The sequence below is a fragment of the Manis pentadactyla genome, chromosome 6 (assembly GCF_030020395.1).
Source record: "Manis pentadactyla isolate mManPen7 chromosome 6, mManPen7.hap1, whole genome shotgun sequence".
In the NCBI taxonomy this organism is placed as follows: domain Eukaryota; kingdom Metazoa; phylum Chordata; class Mammalia; order Pholidota; family Manidae; genus Manis; species Manis pentadactyla.
In genome coordinates, this window is record NC_080024.1 from 2,479,738 (window position 1) to 2,498,579 (window position 18,842).

The following is an 18,842-nucleotide window of genomic DNA, read 5'->3' on the forward strand; positions in this document are numbered from 1 at the left end:
AACCTGGAAAGTAAACTGTTACTTTACTAGCCAAAAGGGTTTATTCAGGGACAGCAGAGAGCAGCAACTCAGGTCAGGCAAGTCTGAGAGGAGAGGAGGCTGGGAGGACAGAGGACGGGAAGGTGGGGGCTGTTCCAAGGAAAAAGCCCATTGGGAGAAACTGGGAGTCCCATGTGTCGTGGCCATTCATTGGCTGAACTGTGACAGTCCTCACTGGCTGGGCTATTGCTAAGGCAGGCAGAAACTCTCCCCTCTTCCGGCTGGGAAAGAGCCCAACTACAGCAATCTGAGCTGTAAGGTGTCCCCCTCCCTTCTGGTGGGTCTGCAATGGGCTGGGAGGGGTGGGCGGGTGAGCACCCCCTGATGCCGCCCAAAGCCATGCCAGTGAGGTCTCCCTTTATCAATTTTCATAAACCCACACCCACCTGCTCTTTATCATTGATAATAAAACTTGTTTGTGCTTCCAAAAAATGTGGCATGACCCAGGAACTTGATCACGAGGCCAGTATAAAAAGCAAGTCAAGAGTTTGGGTCCCCCTTTTAGTTTTCAAGTCTCTCTAAGGCCTTTCAATCTACAGATTTTGGGTTAAGACCTAGGAAATGAGCTTTGGGAGTGGTAGAGGGGGACTTCTGGTTTCCACTTAGAAAAGCCTGCCCAATTATGGGGAAAAAGCTGCACACATCCGAGCCTTTTCTTGAGCTGAGTTGAGGTGACAACCACCTGTGCAGCGCAGCCCAGGAAGGAGGTTCAGGGTGACTGTCCCAGGGGCGGCCAAGCACTCGCAGGAGATGTGCCAAGGGGGCTGGGTCTTCATCCTCCTCAGCAGGGTTTTCTATAACCCTCTCAGAAGACACTGGCAAAAGTTTTAACCAAGTGCCCCATGTGATGTAGACCTGACAAGGGAGAGGCACACAACCCTACCAGAACCTTCTCCCCAACTCCTCTGGGGGCCGTGACGGCACGTCAGCCTGAAGGCAGCGCAGGAGTGCGGGCTGCATCCAGGACAGAGTGCCCACGGGAGACAGGGTCAACCTCATGGCAGGGGTGTCCCCATCCCCACCTGAGCTCCCACCTTCCACTGCCAGGCTACAAGATTGTGCACAAAAAGCAGACTACTGCATGTATAACAGAACTTAAATAAGTCAAAAGAACGATCCATCTTGATCATGGAGGATTTAATCTACGGGTGTAAGAATATTTTAATATTAGGTAATTTGGCATTTCACAGAACTAGGCCAAAGTGAACTGGATGTAATCACCCTAACAGACGGGAACAATCCGACACCCATTCCTGCTGAGTTCTTTGTGAGCCAGGAATAGAGCAGTTTTTAATGCTATGAAATGATCTTAAAGCAGAAGCCAATTCTGTTCTCAGGAGTAGTGCATGAAGCCCATCCATCTGGCTGGTTATAAAAGTAAGATAATTACCATTATTACTTGTTCAGCATCACTTGGACGGGAAAGAAGTCATTGGCAAAGTCAAAAGGCAAACAAGAAAATAGTATTTGCAACTCAAATGCAAAGAGCTTCTAGAAATCTGTAAGAGAAAGAGAAAGACAAGTGATCTGAACGGTCAGTTCACAGGAAACAAATGGCCCTTACAGACATCAGGAGATGCTCAAACTCACTCAAAGCAAGAGAAGAGCCAATTAAAACCTTACCGATAACCTCTTTCTCAACCGTCAGAGCTGCAAACTTCCCAAAGAGTAGCCAATATGCTGGGGGAATGTCTGGGCGCAGGTGCAACAGCAAAATGGCACCACCCCGCCTAGCCCCTCACAGCATCCACGAGGGACACGGCCACCTCCCTTCTGGGTGCCCCTCCCACAGATACACCTGCCCAGACGCGTGGTGCCCAGCGGCGGGCGGCTGACACCACCCAGCCCAGCAGGCGGAACCGGCCTGCTGAGCCGCAGCCCTCGGGACCTGCTGCGGGGCTGCCGGAGGCAGGGACGGTCCCCGGGGACTGACAGGCGCGGTCCCCCAGCGCGGGCACATCACACACGCAGAGCACTGTGTGCAGCTTCCGTTTGTGACCGTGCATTGTGGGGGTGTCACGTTTGCTTGTATTTCCCGAAAGAAATGGGGAGATAAACAAGAGTCGAATAAAAAAGGCAGCCTACGGGGGGTTGGGCAAGAACCAGGTTGGCAAGATGCGGCGGAGGGAGGCCTCTCGGGGGGACCCTTTCGGGCCACTCCGACTCCTGATCCATGTTAATGCATCACCTACCAAAAAATTTTTTAAATAAAAAGGAATGAAGACAAAGCCTTATTTGTTAATAAATTAGTTATGCCACAAACCGAATCAGAACGAGGACGGATGGCGTGGTAACAGCAAGCGCTCTTTAGAAACAACGTCGTGTCCACACAGCGCTGCGGTCAGGGCGGGGCGCCCCCCGCCCCCCAGGGCGCACACCCCCCCGCCTGCGGAGCCTCCCGCCGCCCGAGCCGGGGCGCAGGCGCAGGGCCCACACCTGCCCGCCCATTCGCGGCGCGCACAGCAGCCGACACCGCGGGTCCCCGGCTCTGACACGGGCCTGGAACGGCAGGGCTCTCGGGGGCAGGTCGGCCGGCTCTCCCGCCCGGCGTCCTGACCCAGGGGCGCTGCGCTGCGGCCCCGGGGGCCTCGGGTGCGGGGAGCCGGGAGCCCAGGACGAGGAGCCGCCCGTTGACAAAGCCCCGCTTCCTCCTCCGCCAGCGCCCACAGCCTCCTTAATTACGGACTTGGCTTCTTTCTTTTGACGCCCATTTTCTTGGCAGAGACCAACTTGCTTGGTTTAAGAGCTGATAACCAATTTGGAACTCAGCTCCAAATACAGACTTAAAAACAAGCTTCACTGTTTAAAAAGCCATTTAAATTTCTTTTATCTAGCTGAGTTTTTAAAAATGTTCTTCCCAAATCTCCCTTTATGAAAACAGGCATACCAAGCCCAAACGGGATTCTTCCAGGGCTACAGCCCGGCTCTACTGTAAAGCTTGTGTGAACTATACTTACCCAAACACCTTTTAGAAAAATGCAACTCATTTTTATTAATGAAGTACATTGCAGGACAGAGTTAAACTGAGAGTCCACCTCAGGCAGAAGCTTGTCCAAATGCTTACGTTTTTTTTCCAGGTGTGAACTAAATTGTACAACCCAGACCTTTATAGAAAAAAATATGTGATTATTTTTAATGATTTGTGTATAAAAGAAAAATAAATTTTATGATACAATTTGATAGACTAAATACAAAATTTTACTCACAAAAAATGTAAGCAATTTTTTGCAACACAAAAATTCTATTCATATATACAAACTCATAAAAGTCAGACATCTTAGCTTGAAGCAAAGTCCATTTAGGGTGGTGGCTACGCTATACAATTTAGAGGAAAAGAGGTCGTAAGTACATGAAGGGTGAGTTAACTAAGAGCCCTCTGCTCCTCCAATAGTGTATTCAGTATAATCTGATCAGACAACCTTACAGTGCACTACTGGGAGGAGAAAACGGCCAATATCTCCAAATGGCAGACCTTATGATCCAGTCCTGAACTCATCCAGTTTAGAAAATCATATGTCAGAAAAGGATTTTGGAAATTACACTACAAAAACCTTAACTGTGCCATTTGTGCTCATCCTTACAGAAACAAAACTTTCTCAGACCAGTTCTAACACACAAATGGCACCCCTCAGTTTACATAATAAATACAATATCTAGAGTATATTGTATTGAGACCTAGACCTTGAGACCTGTAAGCATGTCTTCGAATAGCAGATCCTTTAAACTTAAGACTTTAGTATTTACAATAATATATGTAAGTGAAAAACTAAATATAAACCATGTTTTTGAAAAATACCTTTGCTTTAAAAAACAATAAAACAATTTCCAAAACAATTTTGTAAATCGATGCACCCTTTTAAGTCTTCCTTTTGCAGTTTTTCCTGAGCTCCTGTGTCGCGGGGGAGCGCGCACAGGTGACAGAGAAGGCATGATGCCGAGGCCGTGGAGAGCAAGCTCCACCTAGAGAGCACGAGCACCCCAACGGAGCTTCACCAGTGTCCACACAGGGGAAACCAGGGGCAAGACGTTGGACAAAGCGAGGCGAGAGCCTATGACAATCTCATGTCCAGATAATCTCTGCGAAGGCCATACCGAAACCTCCTTTTTAAACTTACAAACTTTAAAGGCTGGAAACACGAGTAAAAGATAATAGGGAACAGTAAGCACATTACATAAAGAAGTGTATGCAATTGCAAAGAGGTTTTGAAAAGGTTACTGTGTACCTTGTAAAAATATAGGCTGAAATGAACCTTTTTCAAGTGCAAATGAATTAAAAATGTTATTTACTCGTTTTCAGGCCTCAGTCTATTTATAAAACACCAGTCATGAAGTGCAGCCACCCCCCACCCATCCCATACGTGACTCACAGAGGGCCTGCCACTGGCCTTACAGGCTGAGATGAAGGACCGCTGTTCCTGTGAGGCGCCACCCCACTCACCGGGGAGACTTCGGGTGCAGGACTGGGCAGAACAGGCACCTCACAAGCAGCAGAGCCAGGCGTGCCGGGAGCTGCTCGCTCAGGCCTGGGGGACCTGTTACTAGCCGGTGTTCTGGCTGGAGGAAGGGAAGACACATGGTGTGCTTATCCACTGTGCATGCCTGAAGTTTTAAAGCTCTGAAAACTGGGCGGGTAACATTGTAATCTGTTCGTTTTCTTAGCAAGCTGAAATGTGAAGGGTAATAATGTTCTCGCTTCCTTTTTATTTTCAAAGTGAGGAGGATCTGTGACTTTGGAAACTTGTGAGCTTTCACCTTCTTGAACTCAAATTGATACTGTACACCATCTTCTGGATTTTCTCCTCGTTCCTTAGGATACTGGCCTTCACAGCACAGATCCTGTCCCGCTGGTCTCTGATCAGCTGCTCCAGCTCCGCCAGCTCTGCCTTCAGGGGCTCCACGGTACCATCTGTGATGCTAATGGAAAACAAAACCAGGCTCATAACTATCTCTTCTCACTTCAGATTTGCTTCTAAATTAAAACACTGGGAGACAACAGAAGTCAATTATTCACTGCATCCAAAGGAAAAGGGTAGAAATATAAACACACTGTGACAATGACATAAAGGAACAAAACTTCACACCTGGGAAAAATTTATTTTCACTACCCCCACCCCCACCACAAGTGAAGTCGAATATGAAGTTTATATAAATGAGGCTAATATTTCTTAAAGTTCTTAAAATTACATCCTTGGTGCAGAGCCATGGGGAAGGCAGGGGGGTGGGCTGCAAGGTCCAGCAACGCTAAGAACTGTCACCTGGACAGCCTGACTTTCCCAGACAGACTGGACAGCAAACTCTTGCCCATAGAGGCCCCTTGACTTAGTTGTTCAAGACACTGAATTAAGTACCAGGAAAAGTCTAAACAAACTTGGGAAAGCTGAGGTCGAATCAGCCCTTCCCTTGTGTTGTGTAAGCACGTAAACTCAGAATAAATACAAGGAAGAGCAACAGCTTCCAACCATAAAGAAAAATCAGGTTTTAAAGAAGAAACATCCAGGGCAATGCTTTTTTTTAATGCCTAAACTCAATTGTAAGAAAGGTAATCCTCTCATCACATCAGAGCCAGCACCAAACAGTATTCAGTGATTATCTAACTTCTTTCACGCCATTAATTGCAAACTTTAGGGGACTTTTTTAAGAACAAGCAGAACTTCAAAATAATATAGCTTGTCATTACACAGGCTTATTGAGTCAGACCAAGTGTTTCTAAAAAACAGGCTTCACAGCTGACAGTTACATGCATCCCAGATTCACTGATTATAAATACAGAAAATCAAACATTTTCCCAAATCTTTCTAGTGGCTATTGTATTTCTTTTAGAGCAATTTCGAAATGGGTTCATCAGCATTTCCCTTAAGAGTAAAAAATTAAAATACTTCTAAACTAAACACAAAATGTTGGGGATTTTGATAAGCCACTTGAAAACAATGGTACCTGAACTGCAGTTTCCTGAAATTTTTAATGTCTAAATCTTTTTTGTGTATTAACACTCACTCTAAATCTTTTCTAACTGCTGCAAACAAGTGTATGCCATGATACGCATGAAGAAGGGACACATTTCCTGTGGGGGAGGAGGTAGGAAAGGAGGGAGGTTGGGAGGCAGTAGTTTCTTGGGAGATTCCCGGGGGCTCCAGGTAGGCCTGCCGGCTCCCCATGCCCACTTTCCTGTGCCCCTTCTGCTTGGGAGATTCCCCGGGCTCCAGGTAGGCCTGCTGGCTCCCCGTGCCCACTTTCCTGTGCCCCTTCTGCTTGGGAGATTACCCGGGCTCCAGGTAGCCCTGCCGGCTCCCTGCACCCGTGGCCCCCCACTGACCTCTGCTCCTGCCGCAGGGCCTCGGCCAGTTGCTTGTTCTCGCTGGACCACACCTGCAGCTCGTTCTGCATGGCATCCACGTCCTCCTGGATGTAGTCCATCATCTTCCCCAGGGGCAGCGCGCTCTTGCACACGGTCTGGATGGACACACGCAGCTTCTCTATCTCCTTGGAAACTATGTCCTTCTCCTTCTTCCACGCTGACTCAAAGACAAGTTTCTCCTACAGTTAGTGGGAAAAATATGAAGAGAAGGAAATATCCTCACTCCTAAGGCAGGAGAGGGGCTTGCTGAGGGGAGAAAGACACAGGAGTGGGGACAGTGCTGGCTCGGGACCAACCATTGTGCTGAGACTCAGGCCAGCAGCGCCCTGAGGTGCCAAGCACTGTGAGTGCACGTACGTGGTGCCTGGTGAGGGACCGCTCCTTCCCTGCTCAGAGGGTAGAGAGGTCTTTACCTCGAAGTCTGTTGGAGGAACCAACTTCTATATAGTAAATTTATTTTCCAAATGACCAGCAACATTTATGTACTTACCGCTCCCAAAGCTTAGGGGCACTGATGACTTTCCCAGACAGACTGGCAGAAAGGGGACCTGACTCCACATCTCACTCCCTGAATGGACCACCCTCCCATCTCCAATGACCGACCCAGCTTGCCAGGTGAAAGGAGGAAAGGAACCCTCGAGAGAGGCACCCCCGTACGCGGCGGTGAGGGGCTGGAGAGTTTGCACAGGGGGCGTGGTCCACAGCCCCGAGTAGGGCGGAGGGTCAGGCTCATGAGGGCTGGACTGCATCTGCTGGGCTGGAGGCCCCAGGCCTGGGGTCCTCGGTGGGATCGTGGGGGTGGAGGAGAGGGGCCCACACAGCAGGCGGAGGGGGTTGCACCCAGAGGCAACTGGGGCGCTTCATTCAGTTTGGGCCAGGATTTGTTGGGCTCTTTGACAAGCAACGTTCAGAATTCTCTTCATATGAGCTTTTATCACAGACAACAACTCTGAATTCAAAACTGATGCAAGTTAATAATAATCAAGAATTTGTTTGGCTTGGGAAGTCTTTCTTGGAAAAATGAATATTGTTTAGGAAATAAACATCCTCCCTGGATTTTCCTACTCAGGCTGGCCAAGCGCCCCTGCTCTACCCCTTACGGTGAGTCAGACTGTTCATTTAGAAGTTATAATGAACAGTAGTTTTTAATTGTTTTATTTAGTTGTTTTATTTTTGAACTTGTTTTATTAAATTACAGAACTATTTGTGTCACTTCTAAAGCTGGTTTCATACTGTAGGCTCCAGGAGGGTACGAACCCTGTGTCTGGATCCAGCATTGTCCATACAAACTCTCCTTAAATATTTGTCAGATGAACAAATGAAGTGAACAAATAATTTACCTGTCAAGATCCTAGCTCCACCACCTACTGACCCTGGCAAGCATACGAAAGGCTTAACATAATGCCCGGCACATAAAAAATGTTAAATAAATTGGACTAGAAATAAAAGGTAAAACTCAGAACTAGTAAGTGAGGTTGCAGGATACAAGATAAATATACAAAAATCAGTTATATTTCTATATACTGGCAATGAACATATGGACACCAAGATTAAACATATAATGCCATTTATATATATATATAACTGTAAATGTAAAAAAAAAGAAATACCGAGGTGTAAATCTAACAAAATATGTACACAACTTGTGTACTTAAAATTACATAGTGCAGATGAAAAAAATCAAAGAATATCTAAATAAATGGATAGACATACTATGTTCATCAATTGCAAAATTCAAACATAGGAAGGACATCAATTCTCCCCAAAATGATAGAGAGGTTTAACAGAATTCCTGTCAAAATCTCAGCCATATTTTTTGTACATTATAGACAAGACTATACTAAAAGTTTTGTGGAAAGGCTAAAGTATTTTGGAAAAAAAAAAACAATAAAGAGGAAGGATTCAGTCTACCCAGTTATAATATATTACATAATATAGTTCTATAATAAGTTATAGAACTATTACATAGTTACAGTAATCTAGTGTGTGTTATTGACAGGACAAACACACAGGCCAATAGAACAGAGCAGAAATAGACCCTCACAAATTGCCCAACTGATTTTTGACAGAGGCGCAAAAGAAATTCAATGGAGGAAATATACCTTACAGCACATGACACTGGAGCAACGGGATAGCCATGGGGGGAGGGAAAAAACCTTCACCTATGCCCCCATATTTTATATTAATATTAATTCAAAATGGGTCATGGACTTAATATAAAATGTAAAACTACAAAACTTTCAGGAAAAAATCTAGGAGAGAATCTTTAGAATCTTGGGCCAAGCAGAGCCCTCAGACTTGACACCAAAGGTATGATTCATTAAAGGAAAAACTGGCAAATTACAGACTTTCACTGTGCAAAGGCCCTGTGGAGAGAATGAAAGACAAGTTGGAGAGAAAATGTGTTCTCAGACCCTGTGTCTAACTGGAATACAATCTAGGATATATAAACCCTCAAAACCCAACAGCAAAAAGGCAAACAATCCAATTAGAAAATGGGCAAAAGACAAAGACATTTCACCGAAAAGGCCAATAACCACATGAAAAGATGTTCAACGTCATTAGCTATTAGGCAAATGCAAATTAAAGCCACAGTGAGACATCACTGCACACCTATCAGAATGGCTGAAGTGAAAAACCATGGCACGACCAACTGCTGGTGAGGACGCAGAGAAACGGGATCACTCACCGCCGGTGGGAATGTAAAATGACACAGCTGCTCTGCAGAACAGTTTGGCAGTTTCTTCAAATACTAAACATGCAACTCACATATGACCCAGAAACTGCACTCCTAGGCATTTATCCCAGAAAAACGAAAACTTATGTTCACAGAAAAGCCTATGCACGAACTTTTATAGATGCTTTATTCCAAGTAGCCGAGAACTGGAAACAACCCAGACGCCCTCCTGCAGGTAAGCAGTTGAATAAACTGCTGCCCCCATACCAGGGACCACGACTTAGCGACAGAAAGGAATGAACGCTGATTCGTGCAATAATCTATGAGAATCTCCAGAAAGTTTGCTGAGTAAAAGGAGCCAATCTGAAAAGATGACGTGCTCTATGATTCCATTTATATAGCGTTTTTGAAATGACAAAATTACAAAAATAGAAACCAGTCAGTCTCTAGCCAGGGGTTATGAGGGTCGGGGGTTGGAGGTACAAGCAGGTGAGGTCATGAAAGGCACCTTGAGGTGCCCTTGTGGTGATGGGAACACTCTGTATCTTGACTGCATCAAGGTCAGTATCCTGGGGGTGACACTGTTCTGTGACTTTGCTAGATGTCATCAGTTGGGGAAACTGAGTGAAGGGTATACCTGAACCTCTCCAGTATTTCTTACAACTGCACGTGAATCTACAGTTACCTAAAAAAAAAGTTTAAAGAAAAAAACATAGTGGCTATATAAATGTCTTTACATTAAAATGATGAATGAGTAAAATGAATTCAAGACAATAAAAAACCCACTTCCCAAGGGAAAACGTGTTGTGTTTATTACACATGGATTAGTAAATTTCTCATTGATGTAGTTGAGAAATTTAAAATTCTATTAAAACCTATTCATAATGATTATTAAGTAATTGCTATGTATTTGGAATTGTTTTGAATCTAATACAAAACTGCTTAGGATAGATAGGACGCTGATATGCGTAAGTGTCTTGGAAGCTGATGTTGTGATGTGGACACAGGCACTAGGAGGTCATCTGGTCAAGCCCCCTCCTCTCAGATGACCTTGTCCAACTCCTTCATATTTCTATATCAAAGAACCAAGCAGAATTGGGAATACTAATCTTAAACTTTATGTAAGTTTACTTTTAAAAGGCTAAGAATTTAAAACAAGATACACCTGGGATAGAAGTATGATAGTCAGAAGAGACTTTTACTACTGCTGCCAACATATCAAGGCAAAACATCAGAATTCTGGCATTTTTCAAACCTTCATTTAAATGAACATGGTGGGATGGCCAAGTCAAGCGCTGATCGTTTGCCTAAGAAGCCCACCCTGCTGGCGACAGGCTCTGATTCATACGCGGCTCATACGGCTCACACCGGCAACTTCCCACATGAACACAACCACTGTAAACCTTTGCTTTGCACACTTTTAATACGTCTGGTAAAATTTGAGAATCTGCCATCATACAGGAATTAGTCCTATGAAATATCCTTAACTTTTGAAAATGAAAGAGCAAAAGAATAATGAAACTCTACCCTTATACAACATTACCTGAAATAACCTACAACACGGGAGGACCTGCAGGGAGTGCAGCCGGTGGCCAGACACCTGAGCTCTGCAGTTACAGGGCCGGGCCAGCCCGGCTTCCCCGCCTCCTGACCCCACGGCCCTGGGAGCCTGACTCCGCCTCCCTCTACCTCGGTTTCCTCACAACAAAACGGAAATAATAGTTATCCGACAGGTAAGATTAAATGGAATAATATAAAATAAGCAGCTCAGTGCCTCGCATGTAGTAAACCCTTAACAAACAGTAACCATTTTCATAAATTCACCCAACACACAGCACAGAGCTGCGAGCCCCACAGGATGGAGCGTGGGTGCCTTCTCGGGCACACGGACACAGCTATTTCACCACAAGCCAGCCTGTGGGCTACAGAAGTTTCGTAGGCATGATTTGCGTACTTAGATGAAAACTGAAAAATGAGTTCGCGTAACAAGTTATGTCCAGCTTCAGACGGACAAGTTCTTCCATCAGAAAGTCATACACCGTCCTTACTGACACATTCCCTTCCACACTTCACTCCATAGCTATAAATAACCACAACCATGAAATCAGACTTCAGAACTCTTCCTTGAAACTTGCAATTCCTAAGCTCAGAGATCTGCTCTGAGGCTGCAGAACCACCTTCCCATGGCACCCGTGCCACAGGATCATTCCTACTGGTGACACACACAGCAGGATGGCCACAGGGTGTGCAGCACAGGGTCACAGACCCACCCTGGTGTGACTCCCGCCCCCTGCCCAGGGGGCTGCAGGCGGTTAGCCGCTGTCCACAGGAAGGCCTCCAACTGTCGGCAGCTGGCTAGCCCCTGTACATCTGCTTTACAGAAAACAACTTTCCGAGATGGTTCAGGTGAACAGTTCCTTATTCTGGGGATTTAATATTATGGGCATTTACCACACACACACACTTATCTCCAGACATGTGGGCATGTGGGCTTAGGGTGATTTTTAAATTCACAATAATTTTAGAAGTCATACAAATAAAAATTATTGACCTGAGAGATTTGTTTCTTTTATTTCTATTGCAGCATTTCAGGAAAAGAGAGTATTATTTTTAAGGTAATGCCTGAAAAGCCTGACTCATGGATACTGCCAGCAATCCCTCAGCAGCACAGTTTGGGGTATGGCAGGCAGGCTGGTGGCATGTGCATGCTGCCCTCCACTCTGTCGCTGGGTCTGAGGGGTTTCTGATACCCCTGAGCATTAAGCAAACTCAACAAAGGCCCATTTAGTTGGGAGGGATAATAAATCAAAGAGTATTTGCTTCAATGAACACTCTCCCGTGACCTCAGGAATTAATTTATATACAACCTGCCAAAATTTCATTTTCTTCATAAATTGAGGAACGCAGGGACCGACAGAGTAACTATTCCAAGTGTCCTGTTCATTCAGAAATATTCCACACCAAACTTCTTCATAAACCATACATTCATCTCTAATGTGGGTCAAACCAGATTACTTACATGCACAGCAAATAGTCTGTAATCAAATACTCTAACCTTTTTACACACATGCAGAAAAGCACAGAAAACATAAATGCATGGTGTTAAAACGATTAAGTGACACCTGCAGCGCTCAGCCAGGTTAAGAGAGCAAGTCCTGCCCGGGCCCCTGGAGCCCAAGGTCACTACCATGCCGCCCCCATGGCTATCCCGTCCCGGATCTGTCTGCACCTGGCTCTGCAGCCTGCCTGTCTCACATGCATAGTAAAAATGGAGCACACAGTACACATCCACAACATTCTGCTCAACATTATTTTAAAAAATCAATCGTGTAGTTAAAGCACATTTCATTCTTTTACATTGTGGAATAGTATTTCAATATATATCAAGATTTCCTCATCCAGTCTACTGCTGATGGACATTGGGGTTATTCTGGTCTGGAGCAATTGCAAACAATGTAACTCTGAGTAACCTTACACGTGTCCCAGTACACACAGGCACAGGGTTCTCTCAGATATGCAATGAGAAGTGGCACTGCTGGGCCAAAGGGTATGTCTTCAACTTTATGACATAATGTAAAACAGTTTTCCAAAATGGCTGTACCAATTTGCATCAAATATTTTTATGAACCAGTGTTTTATTCCTGTGCATACAGAAGAAAGCCAGCCCCTGAGGCACCCCCGCAGTGTGGCAGCTGCAGGTAGTAACTACCGAACTATTGCACGGGCAGTAGACAGAAATGGCCAGGCCCAGTCAGGAACATGCTGCAGAAAGACACCTTCCAGGTGATGGAATCTGCTCATTGCCACAACTGCAGATGGAGAAATAAACAGGTGCAGCAAGCTTCAGAACATATGTCTGAGAAGCTATGCAGTGTGAGGGTTAACTGCCCAGACTGGGACCAAACAGACCTGGGGTGGCGTCCTTCCTCTGTGACTTACTGTCTACAGCCTCTCAGACAAGATAACTTCTGCACCTCACTTTCCTAACCTAGAAAATGGAGATAACAGCTATCTCATAAATGACGTGATGTGTGCCACAACACTCCATAAATGGTATACCTATTAGACTGTCCACAACTGACAAGAACTGAGCGGCGGGTCTCTACAGGACAAGAAATGCACATAAGGCACCTCCTGGCATCTGGCACTGAGCAAAGGGTGATTAAATGTTAGCTGCTTCCATGACGGTGGAGGGAGCGAGGAACTCTCTTGCAAGTGTGTGTGGAGGGGAGGGAGGTGCGATGTGAGGCCCAGTGGGGTCACCACAGCTGCCGCGAAGGTCAGCACACAGAACGGAGAAGACAGACCCTTACACTGGCCTTTCTGACTCACCTGAAAAATGAAAATAGCTTAAAAATCATCTTTTATCACACAGAGAATCGATCATACCGACGCTGACACAGCAAGCAGGGGGCAGGGAGACGCACAGCCCAAGTTCTCAGCTACACCATCTCCTGCGCATGACATGATGAGAGCAAGTCAAGAATATGACATTACTGGCCTAAAACCGGTCCTTTCAAATATTTTTATGAAGGGCTTTGCTCATACATTTATTCTTTGAGATGAACTTCAGAATATTCTTTGCCAAGTTCCAAACATCTGTTGAATATTTGCTGGAATTGCATCAAATGTATAAATTGAGGGAAATTACACCTCTACAATATTGAGTTTCCCATCCAGAAACACAACGTCTCTCTCAACTATTTCAAGCCCTTTATTTATATTTCTCTGTGAGATTCTGTGGCTTCTCAATATAGTTTCTATGCATTTCTTGCTAAACCCGTGCGGTGGTAAGTTACACTTTTGTTCCCAGTTCTGGAGGGGAACTTTACCCACACTGTTTCCAACTGGTTATTGCTGACTGTTAGAAAAAATACTGCCTTTTTTATATCCACTTTGTCACTGGCCATAAATTTTTTCTAACAGCCAACTTTGTCCAGGTTGATTTATTCGGTAGACAGTTGTCATCTTCAAGTAACAACAACTGTGTCTCCTTTCAATAATTAAACCTCCATTCTTTCTGCACTAAGAGCATCTCAACAGGGTTATGCTCACACTCTTGCCCATGACTTGATGGACACTCCTGCAGCCACTCACCGCCACACAGGACACTGGCTGCCCGGCGCCAAGCAGCCCGAGGGCAGGAAGCGCTCGCCACGAGTGTTCAGTTGTCATGGATGCTGGACTTTATATGTGCCGTGTGTTCTCCAGAGATGATGATTTTTACCGGGTTCAAGAGTAATTTCTCGGCTAAATGCACGATGAGTAAGCCACGTTCAAAGGATGGCACAACTGATTTGAACATTTTTAACTGAAATGACTGCCTCTTTCCTGGATGTGGCCGTACAAATGAAAAAGAAACACTGAGTACTTAAGAATTGTTTACCTAACGGAGCAGAGTTTCCAATCTCCTAGAATATATTCTATTTATTATTAGTCATATAATAAAATAAGTACTTTAGGAAAATAAAATAAAATTAGTAATTCTTAACTACAAACTTTTATTTCTTGTATTTCTATTTTTGTTTAATTTCTATTATCCATTCTAGCTACAGAGTTTTCGGATTCTACAATTCTTTTAAAATACACCAAGTAGATTCTGGCCAGATTGAAAAAACTGAAGGAACCAAATTAGGAAACAACTGTGAAACAGAACAAAATGTCAGAGGCAGCCGTTCTCAGGCAGTGCGCGGCTGAGAACCGGAGGGAAGGCGGCCCGGGGAGCACCCACCTGCCCCGCTCTCTGCGAGGGACCGTCTCCCGACTGTGGCGCTGAGAGCAAGGTGCCCCGGAGCCAGGGAGGTGGACGCCCCGCGCGGGGCGGGCCAGGCTCCGGGAGGCCCTGGAGATGCGGTCTTAGACGGTCCCCCACGGGGGAGACGGCCTTTGTGCCAGTCCAGACCTCCACCGGGCAAGTTCCAGCGTGTCACGGAACAAACACCGCGAGTCTGGAACCCTTGGCGGGGCCGGAGGAACAGTGGGGCTTGGCCGGCGTCACAGCTCAGGGCCAAGGGCCAAGGGAGACATTCCTGGCTGGGACCTCTCCCGAGTCGGGGTGAGTGTGGGCGCCCGGCTTCCCCGGCTGTGCAGGCTGCCGCCGCAGAAGCCGCCTCTCTCGCTGCCCACCGGAACCGTGAATGCGCCACTGGCAGTGGGCAGCAGCGGGGGAGGAGCAGCGGCCTCTGGGAGGGCGTTCGAGGGACTCAGATCCCACTGACTGTGCTGCCGACCCCATCAGGAAGCCCACCTGCAGGCCACTGGGGACCCTTTGCCCACGAATGCCCCAAGCTGGCCCACGGGTACCCCCAGCACTCAGGGTGCCTCACCCCCACACCCCCACCCTGTGGCTGCCTCCCTGGGTGCACTTCCTTCCATGGAGGCACAGAGCTGGTGAGCACCTGCAGGGAGCCAGCCCGAGTCTGCAGGCCGGGGAAGGGAACCCAAACCTGAGCTCCGGCTCAGCCCCTGGGAGGGCCGGTGGGGGGCTGTGGGCACCCGGCCTGGCGCTGTGGGGTGGAGAAGGCACACGAGCCTGAGGTTCTGCCACAGGGGAAGCAAGAAGGATGGAGCAGGTGTGCACACAGGCCCGCGGGGCCTCCCAGCAGGGCTCTCCTGGAGGCGCCGGCAGGGCGGGAGGAGGGGCTACACCCCCATGAGAAGAGCACACACAGCACTAAGGAACGTGAGACATCAAGGAGACACGGCAACGCCAGCCAGAGGGTCCCTGCGGCCTTCCGGTAACAGGCCCCAAAGACAGCGAGCTGCGACTTACATGGTGAACAATTCAAAACAGCTCTTAAGGAAGCTCAATGAGGTACAACACAGAAAGACAATTCCACAAATCAGGAAAATGATACACACAAAACATGGGAAATTTAACAAAAAGAGAGAATCATAAAAAAGGAACCAGACAGAAATTCTGGAGCTAAAGTATACAGTGAATGAAATGACAACCAGAGAGCAGCCACGGTGGGAAAGGTCACAGCACTAGACCTTCAAGGTCAGAGCAGCCCCCTCACCCTGCGACCTCACTTCCTGCAGTCGCAGTTACCCGCCATCAGCCACATCCAGAAGCAGATGATCCTCCCCTTCTGACGCATCACCAGGAGGTCGCAGCCGCCTGACGCTACAGCCCAATGTCTACGTCACCCGCCTCACCTCATCCTGTCACGCAGGCATTTCATCATCTCACATCATCACAACGGTGAATACAGAGCAGTAAGATATTTTGAGAGAAAGAGAGACCACATTTACCTAACTCTTATTACAGCATATTGTTCTGTTTCATTTTTAGTTATTGTTAGTCTTATTGTGCCTAATTAATAAATCAAACTTTATCATAGGTATGTATGTACAGGAAAAACAGTGTATTTAGGGTTGAGTACTATCTGAGTTCCTGGCATCCCTGGGGATCTTGGGTAAGGGGGACTACTGTATCCAGTCTAAGGAAAACAAAATAACAGAAGAGGGAAGAAAGCCTACATGTTATTTGGGATACCATCAAAGAAATAACTTGTGAATTATTGGAGCCCTAGAAGGAGAAGCAAGGGAGAAAGGGGCGGAAAGCTTAGCTAAAGAAATAATGGCTGAGAATTTCCCAAATCTGTGGAGAGATTTGGATATTCAAGTTCATGAAGCACATGAAGTTCATGACATTCACCAAACTCAACTTAAGATTTTCTCCAAGACACATAAAAGAACTGTTGAAATCTAAGACAAAGAGAGAATCTTAAAAGCAGCAAAAGAAAAGAAGCTTATCACTTAAAACAGAACCCCATAAGGCTATCAGCAGATTTCTCAGCAGAAACTTTACAGGCCGGGAGAGAATAGAATGATATATTAAAAAGTGCTAAAGAAAAAAATCTACCAAGAATACTCTGTCCAGCAAAGATGTCCTTCAGTAATGCAGACGCCCCCAAACAAGCAAAGCTGAGGAAGTCCATGGCACTAGACCTGCCGTACAAGGAATGCTGAAGAGCTCTGCAAGCTGCAATGAAGGGATGCTGACTGGCAACATGAACACATATGAACATGTCTGACACACTGGTGAAGGTGAGTACACAGTCAGACTTGGAATACTCTTAATACTATCATATGGGAGGGAATTAACCACTTAACTCTGTACAAGGTTAAAGGACAAAAGTATTAAAAATAACTACAGCCATAATAATTCATTAATGAAGACACAATATAGAAGATAAATTTCAACATCAAAAATATAAAAAGGGGGAATAAAAGGACAGAGGTTTTGTATACAGTTGAAGTTACTGTCAATGTAAAACAGACTATTTTATCTATAAGATGTTTTATATAAGTCTCATGGCAACCACAATGCAAAACCCTACAGTAAGTTACACAAAAGAGAAAGAGAAAGGAATCGAAGCACACCACTGTGGAAAGTCATCAATTCACAAAGGCAGGCAGTAAGAGAGAAAGAAAGAAATGAGAGAGCTGCTAAACAGCCAGAAAGCAGTAAGATGCATTAGTAAGTCCTTACCTATCAGTATTGCTCTAAGTGTAAATGGGTTAAATTCTCCAATCAAAAGGCATAGAGTTGCTGGGTGGACAAAAAACAAGACCCAACTATATGCTGCCTAAAAGAAACTCACTTTAGCTTTATAGACACTATTGGCTTGATGTGAAAGGATAGAAAAAGATACTCCATGCAAATGGAGACCAAAAGAGAACAGCGGTAGCTACATTTATATCACACGAAACAGACTTTAAGTCACAACCTGTAGCATGTAATGTCATTATTTAACGAAAAAGGGGGTCAATTCATCAAGAGAATATAACAATCATAAAAATATATGCACTAACTAACAAAGCTCCTAAATATATTACGTAAATACTGACAGAAGGGAGGAAGATAAGCCCTTGGGCTCAGGCTGCCCCTCGGACCTAGAAGTTCTTCCATGGACATAGAATTCTGAAAAAACGTCAAGCTTCCTATTGAATCCCATCATCATGCCAAGAAAACTAGTAGCCATTCTGTAAACAGGACAGATGCCTCTGGGAGTATCCTCAGAAAACCAAACCAGAGAAGCCAGACTCAACAGTCTTTGGGAAAACTCAAGAATTTAAGTCACTACAGAAAATGTTCTTGGGAAGGGTCCTCGCTCTCAAACCTTGCCTTGTGGCTACAGCATTCACATCTAGGCATCAACCCATAAATCTTCATAAAGTCAATACTAACATTCTCTTATTTCATTTTCAGTACACCCTGCATTCCCCTAACCTCTTTACAACTGTGTGTTTTGTTAGATTTTTCAGGAGCTCAAGTAGTAGTAGACGTGTGCAGGCATTTCCCTGAAAACACTGTTACGATGGCCTCACCCTGAGGAAGCGGGGAGTGAGCCATGAGGTCGGTGGGCATGCTCAGGAGTAACCCGGCTCATGGGAGCCGGGGCCAAGAGGACACAGGCCCCTGGTCCATCCATGTGAGCAAGACAAGGACGCTGTATCTGGCCCACACCCAGGCCCCTGGGCAGGGCAATACTGCACACTTCCTTTGCGTTAGGAGGACGCTTTGGGATCTGCCGCCACGCCATAGCTTCCCACTAAAACAAGCCGGGCCCAAGAGGACACTGCCACCGCGCAAGGGCAGAGGCAGGGACAGGCTTTTCCTCCTGTGCATTAAGATACCAGATCTCCTGAGGGCTCAGTACGCTCAGCCCTTGCGTGTAGGAACCAGGAGGGCCGGGGACGCAGCTGCCCACCTCACTGCTCAGGCATCAGTGACAGTCTGGGCCCGAAGCTCTAAGGCAGTTT

At 46.1% G+C, this 18,842-nt stretch overlaps 1 protein-coding gene across 1 annotated transcript in view; it reads right to left on the reverse strand.

Moving 5' to 3' along the window:
- Positions 1–3,005: 3,005 nt before the first annotated feature.
- The window catches only part of TRAF3IP1 (TRAF3 interacting protein 1), a 63,235-nt gene continuing 47,398 nt past the window's right edge, over positions 3,006–18,842 (reverse strand). The window contains exons 14-15 of the mRNA XM_036901178.2: positions 6,353–6,573; positions 3,006–4,953 (exon numbers count right to left, since the gene is read on the reverse strand). Of these exons, the coding sequence (XP_036757073.2) occupies positions 4,788–4,953; positions 6,353–6,573 (387 nt within the window). The 3' untranslated portion in view covers positions 3,006–4,787. The remainder of the gene's footprint in view (positions 4,954–6,352; positions 6,574–18,842) is intronic.